The sequence below is a fragment of the Triturus cristatus genome, chromosome 2_1 (assembly GCF_964204655.1).
Source record: "Triturus cristatus chromosome 2_1, aTriCri1.1, whole genome shotgun sequence".
NCBI classification, from domain to species: Eukaryota; Metazoa; Chordata; class Amphibia; order Caudata; family Salamandridae; genus Triturus; species Triturus cristatus.
Genome location: NC_140581.1, coordinates 717,062,298 through 717,080,679, shown reverse-complemented (window position 1 = coordinate 717,080,679; position 18,382 = coordinate 717,062,298). Strand labels below are relative to the sequence as shown.

The window sequence follows — 18,382 nt, the reverse complement described above, 5'->3', positions numbered from 1 at the left end:
GTTCATTAAAAAAATCATCACTGTGATTTTTTATTTCTCAGAAATCGGAGGAAATATTTAAAATATTCTCCTAAACATTGTTGTATTGGTTTTCTACTACAAGTTATTGAATGGATGAAAGAGGTCTCAATCTTTTAATCTCTTGTAAAAATTGTTAAGAGTTTTTCACTAATCAAACCACAAGGCTCTTCTTTCTCTGAATGTTTTCTATTATGTCCATATGTTCTATGGTACAGTCACTCTACAACTGTAAATATGTCTTTTAATCCTTTAAATGTTCCTTAATATTTCAACTGTATAGCTTCAGTTAGATTACAGCTAGAAAATCTCCTTTATCCCCTCTCTCTTTCACTATTTCTGGATTAGCCAGCAATTTAATATTACTCTTATTCAGGGACAGAACCTCCATGTGTTTGGAGGCAGGCTTTCTAGACCACTTTCATAACTTTGAGTGAGTCTACTCAGCACCTCTAGGGTGTAGGTGTGTTCTGAGTGACCCTCATGTACAGGTGGAGCTCTTTTTTGAACGACAGGTGAAGTCTCTGAATGTTGACAGGTCTGTTTAGAAACCATAGCAAATTAATCTTTAATAAAAGAGCTGTTGCTGCAGTGCTCAGTAGCAATGCATCTAGAATAAGGCTTGGAATCCTTGGTCATTGAGGTCAGAGGTTATAGGTTCAAAATTTGAATTGGGCTTTGCAAGAAAAAATGTGCCTCCATAGATCCAATGTCACTCAATGACCTACTACAAGCCCCTGTGAGCTCACTCTAGAACGGTATTTTCCAAAAATTTGCTTTCTAAACAGGAGTTAGAGGTCCCTTTTGAATTGCACCTGAGGAATTGTCTGAGGAAGGCCTAATGAGGTTAAACAAAAAGATATTGCCACTCATATTTAAGGACTTGGTTTATGTTAAAAGCAAACCCATGTGGATTAATTTTGCTAAAACTAAATGTGGTTACGAAATGCCAGCTACTGGACATTTGTCCCTGATCCTTTAATAAGGTAAATCCCATGTTTGCTGAGGATGTGACAAATCTCAAGGAAATGAATTGTACTAGCTAAGGGCAAAACCTGCCTTTGCTCATGTAGCTTTTCTTCCTAGATTGTTCAAATTTTGAGGAAATGCATACATGTTATTTGTATCAAGTATTAAAGGAGAGTGTAATTATAACACTTAAAATGGTGTAAGTTTCATATTTGTTCTAACTACTCCTTCACTTGGTATTCCAGTAAGCTTTTTTCAAGTTCATTATGAAATTGCAGCATTAGCTTTTCAAAACTGCAATGATATTTTCACTAAGACATTATTTTTCTAATCTGATTGACTTATATGGACATTTTGTCTTAGTTAAACCAATTTGAAATTTGAATTTAATTCTACCTTGTGTGTCACCAGAGCTTCTGAAGCAATAGATGGTGCTCTACCATTGGATACTCAGCTCACCAGGTGCGTGACACGTTTTGTGGACTTCAGCAACCATACAGAGATGAAATAGATTATTTACTACCAATGGGGCAGGGGGATAGTTAACCAACTTAATAGCGTCACCTTTCAGAAGGTTACTTGCAGGCGTGCCTAAGGGCAGTAGTAAAGGTTGCCACAATATGGGACAGGATGCTCCAAGTAAGACTGTCTTGCTACTAATCAGTCAAGGCTGGATCAAGCCTACTGTCCATAAACCCAACATTCATCTCATGACTTTTTCCAGCCAATGAAATCCAACGCCTACTGAAAGTAGGTTAGGTATGATTTTACTTTGGTTGCATGACATGTAAGTCTAGAGGGACCTTGTACAGGAAAGAGACAGGTAAGGTTGATTAAGTACTGCACAGTGGATGACACATTATACTTAGCCAGATTAAACAGCAGAAAAGTGGTTTTCGATATGTAATTTGGAAGATCATAAAACAATTGTGAAAGCGCATATTTTCTCAGAGAAAGGAGCTCAACAAGTATGTAGTGCACATTTTTGCAAAATATGGCAAGCAAGGATATGAAATACCAGCTTTTGAAGCAGTTTCCAGTTCCATTTTTATTTGTGGCCTAGAAGTTAAGAATGGAAAAGAGCAAGGTGGCCCAAGAACGTTTATATTTCAAATATAAAATGAACAACTAGAAGGGAGCAAAAATATAGTTTTAGGAGGTGGCAAATCACATTACCAACTTTCAGAAGAAACTTATTTAAAAACAAAATGCAATTTGTTACTTATGCTGCAGTGTTGTCATATTTGCACATACCCACGGAAACAGGAACTGACTTCAAATGTAAATTCCACATATGTAATATTGAATGGTTTTCCTCTGTAAACTCAATCACCACCAAGTAGAATTTTTCAGAAAATCCATTTGGAATGTTTCCTTGGCAAAGCAAAACAAAAATTTGATTTTTACTTATGTTTGCATTTGAATAGATGAACTGAACATTTTTAAAAGCTTGACCGTCTACATCCATCATCAAGAAGTAAAGTCCCCATAACTAGCCACAAAAGGTTACTCAAACATGAACAAACTATAATTAAGAGGCCATTCCCAAGACGCATGCTCCAAAAACATACAACTCAGCCAAATTTTAGGCACAAACAAGTTCTCGTTTTTCCTTGTCACCATTTAAATTTTATCTTCGAGCATTCCATCAGGTCCATTAGCCAAATACCACTCCCTTTAGAGCCACACTACAAAATGTCCACTTATTGTAACTAAACCACAGGGTTACACAGCAGTTGTTACTATTCTCTCAGTATTCATTTAGGGACATAAGCATGTCAACAACCCTACTCTGGCAGGGTTATGGTAAAACCCCCTTAGGTAGAGAAACAGATCCTAAAACTTAAATCCTTAAAAATGTAATTCAAATCGTCACATAACCAATGCATTATTACAACACATTAAAGACAACAATATGATGGACTTTTCAAACACTTATCCCAGTCAAGAGATCTGGGAGAAATCCATTGTTCTTTTGCTCACTATGCCACCCCAGTTTAAACCCAGCCATGTGCAAATCAGTCTTGACCCTGCTCCTCATTGGAACAGTCCAGCCCGAACTGCCAGGCAAGGTCCTCCCTGCACTGGAAACAAGCATCTTGGGACAAATTTTGGGGTATCAGCCCTCATCAGCCAGGCTAGCTTGAATCCAGTGGCACAGCGAGCAATGGATCCATGTCTGGGCATACCCCTGGCCACTTAGGGCCAACACAGCAAACACAACACAGTCACAAGGAAACAGGAAGAATGCAGATTTGTAAGCTACTTAACAAATAAAGACAGAAGTATAATAAACAATTAGATACATCTGCGTTTGCACTTTACCCGAGTCTGGTGTTGTGCCTTTTTCTAAGTCATTATGCTTATGGTTTCCACATATGAAGTCTTCTTGAAAAACATGAAGTAACTGTGTTTTTTTGCCATGCTAAATGCAAACAAAAAAAGTTTTAATAATACCATTCTTCTTCCTACAAATTAGGCTGAAAGCAAATTAGAACACTACTTACAAGTTGTGTAATGGCATCCAACTCAATAATACATCCCGGTCTTGCGGTTGATTGTTGACTGATGATGTTAAAAACTTTCCCAACATATTTCTGCAAAAATTATTTTAAATATCAGACATTTCTATTGCATAAGAAACCATGTTTTAACTTTAAGCTACAATAAACATTTAATTGGCTGACTAGATCAAAATGTTTGGCAAAAGATTACTCTGCTTCTAAACTGTAGACTATCCAATAATAATGTGTATTGTAAAATCCATTAAATTACTAACTCGTTTGGTGGGCTTATTCAAGTCAGAATTCACACAAAGTGGACAGTGCTCACTTCCTTAAAAAAAATCCATAATCACACTTATCTTACTAAAGCAAAGGTTAATAAATATGAATTACAATTTAATAAGCTTTCGCCACTCTACAAGACTTCAAACTCAAGAGCCCTTGCTATGAGCAATAAATGGACATGCTAAGTACACAGAGTCGATCTAGTAGCAACTCCTCCTTCCAAAAAGATGAAGCATCATTTAGTTTTGAAAAACATTTTTAGTTAGTTTCCCACAATGCTGGTTCTGAAGTTTGGATTGTTTTATTGATTAATAATCTTGTATCTTCTGCAAACTTGTGACTAGATCAGAAACCAGGATATGTTGTCGGAAGCATAAAGAGAGCATTGATTTTACTGCAGGCTTTGAGCACTTTTCTACCATGTCAGAGTGCTTTCCCTGATAAAGCTGGCAGAAAATCAGATATCTCCTTGCATCGTTGCAAATATGAAATGAATATTTAAGCTGTTACTGCACTTTAACAGTCTGTTACAGCAATAGTGATAATGGCATTACAGCACAAAGGAATAGCACTTCTATAACTGCTATAAATAGTGCCTTGTTTGACAAATTTGCACAGCATTTTCAACACAGTTTGTGCACTTAGGTTTGAGGTTGGAAAGATGCATAAAGATTGGTCAAGGGGATGGGTTTAGGAGCTATGAAGTCCCAGAGAAACGTTTGTAAAATTAAACGACAAAAACTGCTTGGCAGAATGACATCAAATTTGATTTGGTGAACCTCTATCTACTTCAGGTTTGATATAAATATGCAGATATTTTTCTTTAAATGTTCAGAACATAATGCTACAAGGATTTATTGAGTTTGGTATATTAACGACAGGACTACAAACAGAATTTTGATAATCTATTTTGGAGTTTGCAAACAGGTATTTTGGGTTTGTAAAATTTGCGATGAAGATTGTTTTGATGGGGCCATGTAGAAGAATGGTGAGCACACGTCAACCACAAAGGGAGTTTGGTATACCACAATCGAAAGAAATTTAAAATGGTTTGTGCCGCTTCTCACCCAACAGTCAAAATTCAAACACAAGATTTATGATCTGGCTCTCCCAGTGCGCTAAAAAGGACTAATCGGTGTCATCAAGAAGTACATAAAATCGCAGTCCTCGCTTGGCAAAAAGATGATTGACTATGTAGGAGCAGGGTAGGCACTTCACAATACTAGGGCGCAACTTACAATGTTACAACTAATAATCTAAATAAAAAAGCACATAAGCACACAGGTTTGATCCAGTAAAGTTGCATTCAGTGGAGTGGGAGAATTTTAGACTGTTCCAAGAGTTGGATTTCCCTTTCAGAGTCCCAGATTAACTTCTGCTCAGGTGTAAAGCAAACTGGAGAAGAACGTTTGGCGTGCTTCATCCTTAGCCTTGTTTTTGAGTTACTGTAATTAAATGCTCCATGATAGGCAATCATAATTAGGCACAAAGGAGCAAAAGAAGGTTTTAAGGCTCAGTTTTTATGGGTCCACCAAAACATATAAAGAAGGGCACAAAAGTGAATCAAAAAGAGTCACTGATAGATGTTAGTCTGATTGAGGGACAGTTTGTGCTTAATCCTCTACTTAGAAGTTGGCTACTACAACCAAACAAAAGTCACTGCAAAATAAACTGCTGCACTGTGATAGAAATTACCCATCTACCCAGGCAAAAAGATAGTTGGGCTAGTAGATGTGGAAATTGCTGTGGACTGGCAGAAGCCAAAAAGATGCCATTTCTCATGCTCATCATGATAAACCCATAGAGTCGGTGAAGTCAAAACTATTGTTTTCTTTCCAAACAGGAATAGCTGGCTATTCTTAAGTGAGTATTACAGATTGCGGAATTGAAGCAGTGTCTTCTGTTTCTTTTTAGATTGCATGATATTTGTCTAGCAAAACAGTAATTTTACAAGAACAGATTATTAGAGTTCTTGAAAAAAGGGGCACTGCAATGTCTGTGTATATTTTAGGATTTCAAGGCAGCATAAAATGCCCTTGTCTGCAGTCTTTTCTGAGTTCTCCCTAGTTTTCAATGGGGGGATTCAAATCACTGAAAATTAAATTACCCAGTTTATACACTTCTACCAAATAAAGTTCATATACACACTGAACTTGCAGGATAAGCTAGGTACTTGGAAAATACACGTGGTGCTGATTTTATTCCGAAAGCCAGTACCTTGAACTGGTAGTGTGTTGCCTTGTCTAGAAACCTGAGATATTTTAGGTGGCTCTTGTTCATAGGTATGTGTAAATAGCGTCCTTGATGTCTATTGTTGCCATGTTATCTCCTTTTTGAATTTGTGGGATTATCTCTTGGAGAGTAGGCATTTTGAAATGTTGTGTTAAAATGAATTTGTTTATGAACCTTAGGTCCAGGATTGGTCTTAGTGATAAGTCCTGTTTTGGAACCAGTAAATAAGTTTCCTTTGAAAAAGTCTTGCCCTGGTACCAATTTGATTGCTTGTTTTTGGAGATGCTCTTAACTGTATGAGTTCTGATTTGAGGAACTTCCTTATTTTTGGTGGATTTGCAGGTTGTGTTTTTGTTAGTTCTATGTACCCGTATTTTACCAAATGTACTATCCAATTGTTTGTGGTTATTTATCGCCACTGTCGTAGGTATTGTGATATTCTGCACCCTACTAGTGTTGGGTGTGGGTCTTTGTCAGTGTAGGAGTCAATTAGAGCCATTTCCTCTACCTCTAGAGGGCTGGCTTCTGCCTATTCCTCGAAAGGACTGCTTCGGCTGTTGCTGCCAACTTTGGTATCCTGTTTGTTGGCCATTCCCTTGGCGTTGTTGTGACATTTGCTGTCCTTGATCACATGTTCCTCTTCCTGTGGGTTTTCTGCTGTTAAACCCACCTCTTTTGAAGGTACCTCTTTGCTGCAGGGCTCCCATTGCTCTTGCAGTCTTGTTATCCTATTTGATTTGTTGGAGAGATTCGTCCACCTCCTTTCCAAACAGTGCCTCCCCTTTGAAAGGCCTGTTAATGATGGAAGTTTGAGCCTCCTACTTAAAATCTGTAATTCTAAGCCAGGCATGCTTTCTTAGGGTGGTGCGTGTGCACATTGGTCTGCTTGCAGTGTCTGCTGCATCTGGCGCGGATTTAAGGCATGTGTTTGCGATGTTCTTGCCTTCCTGGACAATAGATTTAGCTCTTTTCTTGTCCTCCTCGGGGAGCTCCTCGATGTCATCCCATTGCTGGTGTCCATACCTGTTTAGCAGGGTATTACAGTTTGCGATGCGCCACTGCGCCGCTGCCTCTATTTCCATCTTCCTGCCCACTATATCCATTTGTTTGCTTTCTTTCTCTGGGGGTGGTCCACTGTTAGAGAGGGCATTTGCTCTTCTCCTGGCCATGGTGATGATGAGAGTCAGGCACAGTGTTCCCTTGAGTATACTTACAGTCCTTGGAGGAGGCTTTGTACTTCTTCTTGACCCTTGATGTTACCCCTTTGCTGGAGACTAGTTCCTTAAAGGCTTCTTTGCCTTGGTCTAGAATGCTTGGCAGCATTGGCAGGTATTGTGTCTCATTGTTGGCTGTGACTAATTTTTCTAAAAGGAAACCTGTGTCTCCCTTTTCCTCCTCGTGGGGGGGACTCAAAGTGTCTGCAGCCCTTTTAACTAGGCCATTGTATTAGGCTATATCTTCTGGTGGAGATGCCTTCGAAGGATAGCAGCATTTCTCCTCTTCCGGACTTTCGGTATCAAGGTCATTCCATGTGTCCTCAAAATTTTCAGAGGCTTCCTCCTTTTCAGGAGTGTCTAAGTACTCCTCGAGATCTTCCTTGCGAGGTTCGGGGGAGGGGATTCGATAATCTCCTCTTCTTCCCCTTCGTAGCCTTCTGCCCCTTCGGCATCGACATTGTCTACTTAGGGGGCTGGGACTTTAAAAATTCGAAACTCCTTCTTCTGGAGAAGCACCGCCATTTCGGCTTAGAGTCATTTTCTCTTTTTCTCAACCTAGAGAGCTTTCTCGGCGTCGGAGACCGGAGACTTTTTCTTGTTCGCGCTTGCCTTTGGTTTTGACAGCGTCGCGCTTCCCTTCGGGGGTTTGTGTTCGACCCTCATCTTTGGCGTCTTGTGCGATTTTTCCTCGATGGTGTCCCGTGGTAGGGTTCCGTGGGGTTCTTTGGATCGCGGCTGGCCTTTGATCACCTTTTTCTTCAGCGTCAAGGCTTCTTTAGGCTGTGCCTTGTTCTCGTGGCCCTACGGTTCCGACGGATGAGTATGGTGTCTTACCTCATCCGTCTTTTTCCCTTTATCGCCTGTCTTCTTGTGGGCGTGTGGTTTTTCGGAGTCTCCTTCCAGAAATTCGACATCCGATCCTTCATGCGTCGATTCTGATGAAACTCCATGGTCCTCTTCATCACTGGAAAGGCCTAGGTCATTCAGGGAAGTTTTCTTCGAAGTCTGTGACATCGTTGCGTAGTGGGACTTTCTCTGCTTTCGGCGTGTCCTGAGTGTTTTCAACTGGAACACCGTGCAGGCCTCACAGTCCTTGTCCTTATGGTCTTTGGGCAGGCAGAGGTTGCACACATTGTGTGGGTCGCATTGTGCGAACTTGTGGTGGCACTTGGGGCAGAATTTGAAGGGGGTATTTTCCATGGCCCCTACCTCGTCATTTGTTGACCCTGGATATCTTTGATGTCAACCTTGGAGTTCTGTTCTTCTCTTCGGTTGCGATGTCGATGGACAGTGGAGTCCATTTGAATTCTCGACTTTTTTCTCTTCTTTTCAGGGTTTTTCCTGAAACTTTTTCAGAGCGTCCCGTCTTGCTTTCAGACCGAGTGTCGGAAAAAAGATTCTGAAGACTGCTACCATGCACAACGACCTCCAGAGCGCCGTCTGACTTCGCACAGGGGACGTACCTGGCACCAAATGGTGGTTGTGAGGATGTCTCCCTCCCACGGGTCCGGCCTCCCCTACTCGCCCTACCCCGAGTACCACTTTCCCACAGAACTCCTACCATCCAGGGCGCGCACTCCGGAGCGTCAGCCACAGCGTCCTTGACAACCGAAACCCCGCCCCTCTCTCTATTGCAGAAACCTATCCCGAACGCTGACATCCCGGAAGGACTGCCTCCTGATCCCGGAAGTCCCTCCTCCCGGAGCCCCGCTGGAGACAGAAAAGACGGAGGACGTGAGACCGAAGGCGTCGGAGGATCGTGGCAGGAGATTTCGGCAGGAGCTGCAGAGGATGGAGAAGACGGAAGCGGCGAACCCGAAGAGTGGTCGGAAGATTGGTGGAGTCCCCCGGAGGTGGCTGAAGAGCGGCCGTAACTCGGAGGAGAGTTACGGCGGAGCCCGTGAGTACTCGCTTCCTTTGGTAGATTACCCTAGGTATCCGTATGTATGATAGACCCCTTGTATATAGGTACCCTTGCTCCTAGACACACCATTACACCCCGATAGGCCTCTTTGTAATTATTGTATGGCATCATCCAGTCTGTATATAACTACCTGCACAATTATTCCGCACACCCCTCTTTTCTTCAACCCGTCCCTACCTCCTCTCCTCCTCCTCCCTCACGGTCTCCTCATCCTTCTCACTCCTGGTTACGGTGAGGGCAACAGTCCGGATTTCCACAGGACTAACGGCTCCTTTGTTCGTTTTGTGTCTCTCTGCCCTCCGAGGTGCCCATCCATCCCTTACGGCGGACGACGACGATCCGGAACGTCAGGGGAACCCAGGAAGACCACTGCGACGGATAAACCAGAGTCCGGCTCTATCTTCTCTTTCTGTTTGGATTCGTCTCCATGTACTGTTCTGTTGCCCGACGTGCTCTGACACAATAAACAAGAAATATTGCACGCTATATACGGCCTCCTTGCCTGCTTTTCCAGCCCGCCGAATCCCCACGATCACAGGTGGTGTCAGAAGTGGGATCAGCTGGAAGCATGGAGGCCGTGATGAAGGAGATGGCTGACTCTCAGGAGCAGTTGGCGTTACTAATGGAACGCTTTTTGAAGACGGCCGAAGACGACCGAGGCCAACTCCACGACGTCTTGCGGGGACAGGGGAACACCCACGAGCAAGCTATGGGGAAACTGACCTCTGTGTTGGAACATCAGAGACCAACGGCCTCCCTACCATCAGTAGTTCTCCAAAAGTATGTGCCCGGAGAGGACCCAGATTATTTCTTCACCAATTTTGAAAGATTGGCTCAGGCTGCGTCGTGGCCGGCCGACCGTTGGGGTCACTACCTGGGACCCCTGCTTACCGGCGATTTACATGCGGCCTATCAACAGGCGAACGTGCAAGGTGTCACTCCATATGCGGACATCAAGAAATGTATCCTTGAACGGTTGGGCATTGATGACGAGACCTATCGCATGAAGCTCCGCCAAATCAAGGAAGGGCCACAAGAAACACCCAGAGCCCTATCGTTCAGGATTAAGGACATGACCAATCGCTGGTTGAGACCAGACGCGTCCACCAAGGAGGACATCTTAGAAAAAATCTACTTAGAACAGTTTTTAGTGTCTTTACACCCTGGCACACATAGATGGGTACGACAACATGCACGTCTTACCTTGGATACAGCGGTGGAGATCGCGAGTGCCTACAGTCGTGCACAGGAGACCCAACGAAACAAGGAGGAGCACTTCCACAAACCACATGCCTCCACAAGCCTCAGACCGCCCCGTCCATCTCTCCAGAAACGACCCGAGCCCCTCCCTCTGGTTCCATACCCGCTACCACCCCGACTTAATAACCCAGGACCCCAATGCTACAGTTGTGGGGGTTTTGGTCATATTGCTCGGATGTGCCCCCACAAGGAGGAACCCCTGGAGGTGGGACTGGCAAGGAACTATGTGTGTTCGGTTCCGGGTATAGCACCCCCGTCGTTCCACTATCCGGTGACCATCGAAGGACAATCCCTGATGGCCTTGGCTGACTCGGGGTGTCGACAGAGCGTTCTCCGACCCCAGCTCTTGAAAAATCCCGTAGGCCCTACGGACGGTACGGTTGCCATACAGTGCGTTCACGGAGATACGAAAAACTAACCCACCACACAAGTACAAGTTCAACACCCCAGAGATCCCGGAACCACTCTTACCGTGGGTCTTGTCCCTACACTCCCGGAAGAGGCCATTCTGGGGAGTGACTACATAGGCCTACCCGGGCTTCTACAGGATACCACTGATGCCCTGACTCGTTGGTGGGGAGAAGCCCCGTTCCCTCAGGGGCCCTCCTCCCCTGGGGCTGCATCTAAACCACCGAAGACCAGGAGACAAAAAAGGAAGGAGAGACGGGAGTACGTCAGTGCATTCCCAGTTGTCCCCGAAGAACACCCGTGGCAAACCGACAGAGAGTTCAGGGCAGCGCAGCAAGAGGACCCCGTGCTGCAGGAAGCATGGGCCAAGGCGTTAGACCACGAGGATCCCCTTATCGTAGGTCCCTACTTCTATAAGAAACAGGGGTTGTTATATCGGAAGGGAGGGTCCCAGCAAAAACCACAACTACTCATCCCTGGGCCCTTCCGAGACAAGGTCCTGTTCCTTGCCCACAGCCATCTCCTGGGGGGTCATTTTGGAGACGAGAAAACCAGCCAAGCGATTTTAGAAAGATTCTATTGGCCCGGGGTGTATCAACACATCAAAACATATTGCAGGGAGTGCCCAGTCTGCCAAAAACATAGTAGATATCGGCCCCCTCGGGTACCCCTACAACCCCTACCCATTATTGACGTCCCGTTCAGTAGAGTAGGGATGGACATCATAGGGCCATTGATACCCTCTCGCAGTGGCTGTCGATACGCCCTCGTTATTGTGGACTATGCCACCCGTTTTCCGGAAGCCCTTCCACTGAGACAACCCACCACCCAAAATATCGCCAAAGCCCTCATCTCAGTGTTTGCTAGGGTGGGGTTTCCCCGGGAAATCCTGACTGATCAGGGCACGCCTTTTGTTTCGGCCCTCATGAAACAAGTCTGCTCCCAACTAGGGATTAAACAAATACGTACCTCGGCGTATCATCCACAAACCGACGGGTTAGTGGAACGATACAACGCCACATTGAAGCAAACCCTCAAAAAGTTATTGGGTCTGGAAGCGAAGCGGTGGGAAGAAATGCTACCCCTTGCCTTATACGCAATCCGTTGTAAAACGCAGAGCAGCACAGGTTACTCCCCATACGAATTATTGTATGGTCGACCCCCTCGTTCCCTATTGGATATGGCCCAAGAAGCCTGGGAAGCAGAACCCGATCGCACTCGACCCCTTCCGGAATACATGGAAAACCTAAAAACACACTTGTCTCTCATAAGGGACATCGTACACCAGAACCTAGCACAAGCGCAAGAAAGACAGAAGGGTCAATACAATAGGGGTACAAAACACCGGGTCTTCTCCGTGGGGGATTTAGTTCTTTTGATGATGCCCTCATCCGACCAAAAACTCCTGGGACAGTGGCAAGGCCCCTATACCATCCTCAGACAGGTAACCCCTGTCTCCTATGAAGTAAGTCTAGACCCCACACGGGGTACAACCCAGGTGTATCATGTCAACTTGCTAAAAAAATGGGAGGGACCTCGTCCCGTCCTAGCCAGTTCTGTTACTCAGGTCTCCCTCTCTTTTTCCCCTTGTATTGATCCCGTCCTCCCCACCCCACAACGGGTTGAGCTTAACCGTTGCCTATACCCATTACGACAGGTGTTTTCTTCTACACCCGGTCGCACCACCATTACAGAGCACGCCATACACATGAGTCCTGGAAAGGTGGTCCGACAAAGACCTTATAGGGTCCCTGAGGCCCGCAGGGCTGTTATACGTCAGGAAATAGACCAAATGCTACAAATGGGCATTATAGAACCCTCAGTAAGCGACTGGAACTCTCCGATTGTGCTTGTGCCCAAGCCCGATGGGTCTGTTAGATTTTGCATCGATTTCCGGGAAGTCAATAAGATATCATCCTTCGACACGTATCCCTTGCCCCGAGTCGACGAAATGGTCGAACGCATAGGAAAAGCCCAATACATCTCCACACTCGACCTCTGTAAAGGGTATTGGCAGATACCCCTTAGAAAAGAAGACCAAAAGAAAACAGCTTTTTCCACCCCTGAAGGACTATATCAGTTCCTTGTCCTCCCGTTTGGCCTCCATGGCGCACCCGCCACTTTTCAACGGGCCATGAATCACCTCTTACGGCCTCACACTCAGTATGCAGGAGCGTATCTAGATGATATAGTCATTTATAGCGATACCTGGTCACAACACTTGGAACATCTACACAACGTCATCGCCTCTCTGGGCTCCTATGGTTATACCATTAACCCCGCCAAAACCACCCTAGCGGCTCAAACCGTGCAATATCTGGGATACCTCCTGGGAGAAGGCCTAATCCGACCCCAAAGAAGCAAAACCGAAGCGATACATTCCCCTTCCATTTCCCCAGACCCGAAAGGACCTACGTGCCTTTCTGGGTCTCCTGGGATACTATAGGAGATTCGTACCCAATTTCTCCCAAAGGGCGGCCCCGCTCACCGACCTATTAAAAAAATCCATAAAAACAGAGGCCATCCTAAAAACCCCCGACGCCCTTATTGTGGCATGCATTTTTGGATCTGAAAAACGCCCTAACCTCCAGTCCCGTGTTAGTCAGCCCCGATTATTCCCAACCCTTCCTCCTCCAGACAGATGCTTCCGAACAGGGATTGGGAGCTGTGCTGTCGCAAAAAGACCCTGAGGGGAACGAAAAACCCATCCTCTACCTCAGCCGGAAACTATTCCCCCGAGAAAAGAACTATGCCGTTGTGGAGAAAGAAGCCCTGGCAATTAAATGGGCTGTGGACAGCCTTCGCTATTACTTAGAAGGACGGGACTTTACTATCTTCACCGATCATGCCCCCCTTGAGTGGATGGCTCGGAACAAAGGACACAATGACCGTGTTCTGCGGTGGTTTTTGGCTCTCCAACCATACCACTTCAAAACGGTGCATCGGAAGGGTATTGAACAAGGCAATGCGGACTTTCTCTCCCGCTATCCAATGTCCAACCCCCCTACGAGAAAGACAGCTAGGGGAAGGGAATGTGAGGATGTCTCCCTCCCACGGGTCCGGCCTCCCCTACTCGCCCTACCCCGAGTACCACTTTCCCACAGAACTCCTACCATCCAGGGCGCGCGCTCTGGAGCGTCAGCCACAGCGTCCTTGACAACCGAAACCCCGCCCCTCACTCTATTGCAGAAACCTATCCCGAACGCTGACATCCCGGAAGGACTGCCTCCTGATCCCGGAAGTCCCTCCTCCCGGAGCCCCGCTGGAGACAGAAAAGACGGAGGACGTGAGACCAAAGGCGTCGGAGGATCGTGGCAGGAGATTTCGGCAGGAGCTGCAGAGGACGGAGAAGACGGAAGCGGCGAACCCGAAGAGTGGTCGGAAGATTGGTGGAGTCCCCCGGAGGTGGCTGAAGAGCGGCCGTAACTCGGAGGAGAGTTACGGCGGAGCCCGTGAGTACTCGCTTCCTTTGGTAGATTACCCTAGGTATCCGTATGTATGATAGACCCCTTGTATATAGGTACCCTTGCTCCTAGACACACCATTACACCCCGATAGGCCTCTTTGTAATTATTGTATAGCATCATCCACTCTGTATATAACTACCTGCACAATTATTCCGCACACCCCTCTTTTCTTCAACCCGTCCCTACCTCCTCTCCTCCTCCTCCCTCACGGTCTCCTCATCCTTCTCACTCCTGTTACGGTGAGGGAAACAGTGCGGATTTCCACAGGACTAACGGCTCCTTTGTTCGTTTTGTGTCTCTCTGCCCTCCGAGGTGCCCATCCATCCCTTACGGCGGACGACGACGATCCGGACGTCAGGGGAACCCAGGAAGACCACCGCGACGGATAAACCAGAGTCCGGCTCTATCTTCTCTTTCTGTTTGGATTCGTCTCATGTACTGTTCTGTTGCCCGACGTGCTCTGACACAATAAACAAGAAATATTGCACGCTATATACGGCCTCCTTGCCTGCTTTTCCAGCCCGCCGAATCCCCACGATCACAGTGGTCGACAACGCCCAAAAGAAGAAAAAAACAGACTATTCCGGAACCAACCACTAGATGGCGGAATGACGCACAGCATGCGAATCCAGAAAAGGATTCACGCTGCAAAACCATGATTCTCTGTGGTTTGAGTCATAAGTACCCAAATGTATACCTTGTTTTTATGACATTTGACTGAGATCAACAAGTTTTCAGGGGTTACTGAACATCTAAGAAGCCCAGGAATACATATGTGTCTTAATGTAAACTACTGGTTCGTTAAAGATTTAGCATAACTGCAGGTGAAGCAGGTTTGTGCAAAACAATACTGTACTTTAACACTCTCTGTTTCTCAATTCACCAGAATAATTCCTCTTTTGTTTCAAGAACCCTGGATATGCTGGTTCGTGCTATATAAAACTGCAAAGATATGGTTCAGTAGATGAGGTCGTAATGCTAAGCTCTGCCCGAGAGAAAGGTTTAAAAATGGGCATGGGGCAGGACCAAATACCCAAATAAAGTCAGGCTTACTTACTGTGCCCTGCTTGACGCAGATATTTACATCCCAGCAATTCAAAAATGTAGAGCCTTAGTTGCTTTAAAGTGGGACTTGTGCTAGCATCAAAGGAAGTGCACTTATTTATTCACAAATGAAAGGGGGCACCACTGTAGCTCCATGTGATCCTGAAAATATCCTGTCATCAGGGGGCCCATGGCTACACCAGCTGTTATGGTGGTTGCAGCTTGCACTTCTCCTGCGCAGGGTCCCGGATATTCATACAATCTGTCTACATAGGTCATTGCGGTGACGCTGGTATTTGGCATGACACTGACAGCCCACATAAGATGCTCCTACTTTAAATTTCCCTTATTGAAGTGTCACCTTGATGTTTCCGATGGAGCGGTCTGCCTGACAATGAGGACACACCTCCGGACCACAAGGCAGTGAGCGGGAGAGATTTCACTTCAAAGCAGGAAGTGGGGTGGGGTAATGGGGTGAAAAAAGATCCTGCGGACTACCGGGAGTGAGCAGAGACCTTTATGCCTACTATCGGTGCTGACTGGCATGGATTCTCACTGGTTCCCTCCCCCCCCAGTGCTGTGAGGCCCTTGCACGCAGAGGGACATGGTGCAGGCTACCATGACTGCAACCTCTTCTGTCAACCTGCTCTGCACCTGAGGCGGCCCGATCGGGCTGTTGTAACAGGTGTGATGTCATTGGGCCCTTGATTACCACTGCCTGAGCTACTCATCTACATTTGGCCCCAGTGGGAGCCCTCATCAAGGACGGGTTCCAGGGCCTAGAGCTCCCCCTGCATGTATTAAATCTCTGGGCAGCCCTCTTTCAACCTCTGCCTGACTCTCCCTAACCCCACAGGGGCCACTTCCTTCCTATATACATTACCTCCTTCCTAGATCAAGACATAGCACACTGTAGGAGGGGAGGGTGAGACAGCCACAACTACTGACCCACCAATGGGGAGGGGCGGGAGGCGCACTCTGGATTTCCTGCTAACTGCACCTCCACTGGTGCTACATATTTTGTACTTGCTATGTCCTGTAACCTAAAACTCAGATGACCTCATACCCTCCTGACCCATCAAATGAGACTGCGCTGTCTCTCGATCTGTATTTCATTTGCCACATGTGAGTCTCCCTGAGATTGGAACAGCTTCTCATGTTTGCAGGCTCCTGGTACCCAACAGCCTGGAAAGCTGTTCACTCAAATTTCTATACACGCCCTTTGACACAGTCTGAACTCTCCTATTACCACAATATAAACTGTGCTGATCCTCCCTAATCATAGCAGGAGGCAAATCAAGCTTTCAGAGGCCCCCCAATCTACGACCTGAACACAAGTCTAACTCCATACGATTTGAAGAATGCTCAACGGGACAAGCTAAACTCTACAATGTTCACCAATATCTTTTGTGAGAACCTGCGAAAACTGGTGGAACGAGTCATTCATACCAAGACATGACAAGGCACCTTGAGAACTAGATATCCACAGTGGTGGTCGTTCAGGGCCTGTCTCCCTATTTTACTTTCAAAAAGGTAAACAGGATCCCGGCACGTCAACCTTCCTCCTGGGGCTCTACCAAGGGCTAAAGTTGCTAAGCTTCTACATTATAAGGACCATGACATTATTCTTCAGGCTGACAGGAACATTGGGCAATTTATGGTGGAAAACAAGAAGTAACTCATTTTCCCCTGACTACACCTTAGCCATTCAGCACCAAAACGCCTCCTACGTTGGAGTTAGGTGAAAGTTCCATGAGATGGGCATTAGATATGCTTTATTATTCTTGGACAAGCTGAAAGTAATCTCATATAAAACATCTTGGTTCTTCAGACCCCCAGAGGAGGCATGGGATTGGGCTAAACAATTTGATCAGTTTGCACCCCCTTCGTCCAGTGAGTGGAAACAGCAGAGGAAGAGGAACAAGTGGTGGAAAAGAAAAGGATACCCAGATTCCAACCAAGGATACCCAGATTCCAACCAAAGACACCCAGCCACAATCCCCATGCACCAAGAGGCCAGAAAATGTATAGATGATGTGAAAGCTGTGCTTGCAGTCCTTCAGGTGAGTTCTTTAGATTATTTCCTTGACACCTTACACTAGGCAGTGATTCTAGTTCGGCGCAACTGCCATAACGCTCAGACCTTGAAGAGTTAAGCAGCAGATTGCTTTATATATGATACTATTGTTGTGGGGGGGGGCTTCTCGGGTTGGGAGGGGCCTTAGGATGCGAGGGACTACTTATAGGTTACTACACTTCTTATCTTGTTATCTCAAATTGAGGGTGCATCATCTTTATTCATATTTCTATAGCTGGCAAGAGCCACATCTCATCAATAGGTCAAGCTTAAGAAGGGCTGAGTGGGAGGCCGCGGCTCGGGCTCGGAACAACTGTGTGTTTTTCTGGTCACCTTAAGATCTTTTTGGTTTATATCTCAAAAGATCCAGGGGTGTTTAAAAGCTATTTTCTCACAGTATTAGCTGACAACTTTGTATGTGAGATTACTGCACAGGTCTCAGTCAGCTTGTGAAATTAATAAATGGTGCGAGTCAGCTGAGACTCTCACACTTCAGCAGCCGAGATGCCTGGATCGGTCTGACACTTCATGTTTGGGCCTCGCACACCCTTCCTGTAGGGCCGGGTCCCACGTGGACAGAGAGGGGCTCTGGAATATGGATGCCCTCCTGATTGATTCCGGCAGGGATGGGGCCTTCCCAGTGACTAGACAAAGGCGAGCAATATCTTTTAATTTGTTTTTCTGCTGCGTCACCTGCCAACTCCAGGCACAAGTGGCAGTCAGAAGAGTGTAGTTGGGGCCTCACATTCCATTAAGAATCAGGCCAGGTCCCATCTGGGACAGAGAGGCCTGTAGTGATGCTCTGAGCAGCATCATATAATTACGAAAGTGGGGTCCGAGGGAGGCCCAGTAGAGGTGGAAACATTAAAACTGAAGAGGGCAGCTTTGCACTGGTAGTGCAGGCATGATTTCGGCCTATTAAAGAGATAACACGTGGAGCAGATATTAATATGGATTTTTTTTTTTTAAGTACTGTG

The 18,382-nt window shown here is 45.9% G+C and overlaps 1 protein-coding gene across 2 annotated transcripts in view; it reads right to left on the bottom strand.

Annotated features, from left to right (window-relative positions):
• Positions 1–18,382, bottom strand: part of DMXL1 (Dmx like 1) — a 1,781,042-nt gene that overhangs the window by 1,095,426 nt on the left and 667,234 nt on the right. For both annotated transcript variants that reach the window (XM_085632653.1, XM_085632652.1), the window contains exons 14-16: positions 3,495–3,584; positions 3,313–3,412; positions 2,242–2,361 (exon numbers count right to left, since the gene is read on the bottom strand). In XM_085632653.1, coding sequence (XP_085488779.1) covers positions 2,242–2,361; positions 3,313–3,412; positions 3,495–3,584 — 310 coding nt within the window. The remainder of the gene's footprint in view (positions 1–2,241; positions 2,362–3,312; positions 3,413–3,494; positions 3,585–18,382) is intronic.